At 34.2% G+C, this 3,787-nt stretch overlaps 1 protein-coding gene across 1 annotated transcript; it reads right to left on the bottom strand.

Moving 5' to 3' along the window:
• Positions 1 to 510: 510 nt before the first annotated feature.
• LOC120076338 (replication factor C subunit, putative (DUF620)) lies at positions 511 to 3,412 on the bottom strand. Its single transcript, XM_039030144.2, has 3 exons — positions 2,900 to 3,412; positions 2,424 to 2,804; positions 511 to 1,255 (listed from the first exon to the last, which is right to left on the bottom strand). Exons 1-3 carry the CDS (start codon positions 3,386 to 3,388, stop codon positions 608 to 610), a joined length of 1,518 nt encoding a protein of 505 aa, XP_038886072.2. The 5' UTR covers positions 3,389 to 3,412; the 3' UTR covers positions 511 to 607.
• Between the last annotated feature and the right edge of the window lie 375 nt (positions 3,413 to 3,787).

Genomic DNA, 3,787 nt, shown 5'->3' with positions numbered 1-3,787 from the left:
TAAAATTGAGGAGCAAAACGAGGCACAACGATTATATGAATATCAAGAAAATATAATATTAAAATAAATGAAATAAATTAACTAAATAATAAAATATATGAATTTTTAATTTTCTTTTTCTCTTTTAAATTCAGTCCAAAAAAATTCTTTGATTTCTCAACAAAATCTACCAAATACCTATTTATTAGCTAAATAAATTTAGCAACTACGATGTGACATTACATGGACAATATGTGTGTGCACTTATAAAACACGAACAAGTAGAAAGACACCTGCAGTAATGAGACTGAGATAATGACATTTAGACTTTTAATACACTAAATATACGTATCTATATTACACCTTATATTATAATATTTATAATAATATCAAAATGTTACCTTTTTTTTTTTTATTTATTTTAAAACGTTACATTACAATTTATTTCAACAAAATTCCGGAATTGTTTGTTAAATTACAACTATAATTTTGAAAAGGGAAAAAAACAAAACAACACATTAGCCTTTGTAATTAGTAAAAAGTCCATGTCCCATATTTATATATATTAACCATGGTTTATGTACAAATTTCCAAAAATTTGAGTTTAATATTTCTTTAATACAATTCTTCAGAAATCTTCATCTTCATCACTCTGATTACTCTCCTCCGATTCATCTTCATCACTCTGATCAATCGCCACCACTCTCGACGAAAACATCCTCGACCCCGCCGAACACCGCATCGTCACCGGAAACTTCCCGTTACTCGTAATCATACCAACTCCTTCTTCCTCCTTCTTCAAATCACTCGGAGGCAAAAAGAAATCCATCGACAAACCCTTTATATTGAAATCAACTTCTTCAATCTCCCAATTCTCTTCCATCTTCGTTTTTGAATGCCCCTCCGCCGTTTCCCCAAACCGGAAAAGCGAAACCGTTGTTTTACCGGCGTGTGCAATGTTGACGCCGTCGATCGTTCTGTAATCTTGAATTAGAGTTTCCATTGTCGTTTCCCAGAAGATATTGTCGTTTCGAGATCCGGCGGGTTTGATTCGGAGAAGATGTGAATCTTCAAGCTGGACGAGGAGACCGGTTCTTTGGCTGAAATATCCCCAAACTGTGTGGCGGATTATTTCGACGCTGCTACTGCTTCTTGCTCTTAAGACTGAAGATTCGGCTTCCAGTTTTAGAATGAAGCAATCTTCGTCGTTGATCGTTTTCTCGCCGATGCAGGTTGAGTTTGAGAACAGAGTCGCCGTCGATTTTGGATCTAGTCCCTGTATAAAACAAAGCCCATTTAGTATATCCGGCCCATTTCGGCCCAATATGGAAAGTGGAAACATTCAAAACAAGTTCCGGCCCCTACACAATTTTTTTAATTTTCTCTTTTAAATGAAAAATTTCAATATTTAATTAAATATTATTAATCAATTTTGTTTTATGCTAGATTTTTAAGTTTACTTAAAAGGGAGTTTTGAAATATGAAAACATGGGTTGTCTATGAGTTATGACTATTAATGAAAATAACTGTAAAACAAATTAATTTTTTTTTAATAACCTTTTAATTGTGTTGAAGAAGATTTAAGAACTTTGTTTTTCTTTAGGAAAAAAAAATTGGTTTTTTTAGGCAATTTAACATTAAACAATATTGGGTGTATTGAAAAGTGCATCTAACTATTATCGCATATATAAAAAATAATTAAAATATTTCAAAAAAATGTAAGAAAAATTTGTATGTGTCAAATTATGATCAAATAATTTCAATGAAATGTATAAAAATAGGTATAATCCATACCTAAGTATTATTATTTTTACATGTCTATCTATGACTAGTCTAGGTAGTTTAAAAGGACCTGTAATATTTTTTTAATAACTAAAAACAAGTCCAAGAAAAATACAAAGTCTTAAGAATAGAAATATAAATAAAAATATTATATTACTATTATTATTATTTGTAGAAAATCAAAATTTCAGGAAAGAAAAATACTTAGGTGTAATATAGGTCACATCCATATTCGTGCAATCCACCAAAGTCTCTAACTACCTGATAAATTTTTTTCTTAAAAATTTGTCATTTTATTCCTTTTTTTTTTTATTAAATAAGATGTATGAAAATAGATTTAACTTAGCCACAACGACATTCATGACTATGACTCTGAGAGAAAATAAGAAAACCTAAAGAGAAAGCAAGAGCACTTTATGAAATGGTTAGGTTAAAGATCAAAACTTGAAAAGGTTGGTGGAGGGATTAAAATCACTTTTCAACCGTGGTAGCCACCACGTCCATTGAAGCACTTTCCACCAAATAATAACACTATTATTTGAATTAGTTGAATTAAAAATTCCATTTCGAAAAATCTTGGACACACATTCACATTTCACATTTAACACTTCAAATTCAAAATTATTTTTTAAAAAAAATGAAATACAACGAATAATTTTTACCTGCAAGAATCTTCGTAAGGGGCGAGGAGGGCCACGAGAAGCATGTGAATGATGCCATGGAGTTTGTCTCCAAGCCACTTTCCCATCGCTGCCGGCGCTAATTTTACATCCCGACAGCATCAATTCCAAGCACCATAACTCCGGCCGTTTCTGCCAAACCACAAAGCCACCCATCTCTCCGCCGCCACCGCCACCGCCTTTCCCGTTATTCTTCCCACCCTTCACCGCTTTCCCATTCAAACACCCTTCGCCGGAACAAAACTCCGACGCCGCCATCTTCACTTTCCCCATCGCATACATACTATCAATTGAATTCAACGCATGTTCTCCTCCCACTGCCGCTATATATTGTTGCACTATATACTTGGCCATTGACGCTTCCTGTATTCCATTTGAACAATAATATTAATTAACATCATGCAAAATATAGAAATCGAAATGGGTTTTCAAAAAGTTGAGATCTTTTTATTATTTACAATTGGGTTGTCTTTGATGTTGCGAGTGATGGGTTGTTGATCAAATGTGATGGGGAGTGGAATTAAAGGAGCTCCCACAACGCCGAGTAATAGCTGGATCTCGGCGTTGCGACCTCCGAACAACGAGGAGATCGAACCAACATGTGATGATTTGTCATGATGATGATTTGATTTTACCCAAGATTTCATGGCCTGCCATGAGATGGTGTGGGTTTTGGTGGTGGTGGAAGAAAACATCTCCTCGGGAATGGGAACCTCGAGGACGGTGTCGAGACCGTATTCGCGGTCGAAATTTGGGCAAAGCTTCCTCATCGGAGAGAAAGAGAAGAAAAGAGAAGAGGGGATTTTTGTTGTAATGAGAGTATAGTAAGAGAGATTGATATTAATGAGGAGTTGAAGTGAAAGAGAGAAGAAGAGAATATGAATAATAATAATAATAATAATAAGAGAAGAAAAAGGGAGAATGGAAATGCAATACCAACCGACCATGGACACTCATTCTAACGTGGTCCGCTTTGTACATGTCGTGTTTGCACGCTCCCTTTCTCTCTCTTTGGAAACTTACTTTCTTCCTAATTTACTATTTAAATTGGCCGATCCCCACGGATGCCTTTCCTTTTCCATTATTTTTTTTTCTTCTTAAATTCCAAATTTCCTATTTTCAATATCAAAATTTGAATGGACAGCGGGTACCATCTATGGTGCCTCATCTTTAAACTAAACTTTGGGTTATAACTCATTGAGTTACAATCACGGTTAATAATGAAAATAAATAAATAAATCTTGGATCACGCCGCGATGATAAAAATCACGAACTAACTACTCTATAAAGGATTGTACTAAGATTTTACTATCAAAGATAGAAAAGAAATGCCATCGCTTTCAACT

This window comes from Benincasa hispida, chromosome 4 (genome assembly GCF_027475165.1).
Source record: "Benincasa hispida cultivar pf3 chromosome 4, pf3_genome.v1.1, whole genome shotgun sequence".
Lineage (NCBI taxonomy): Eukaryota > Viridiplantae > Streptophyta > Magnoliopsida > Cucurbitales > Cucurbitaceae > Benincasa > Benincasa hispida.
This window is presented reverse-complemented; position numbering and strand designations above follow the sequence as displayed.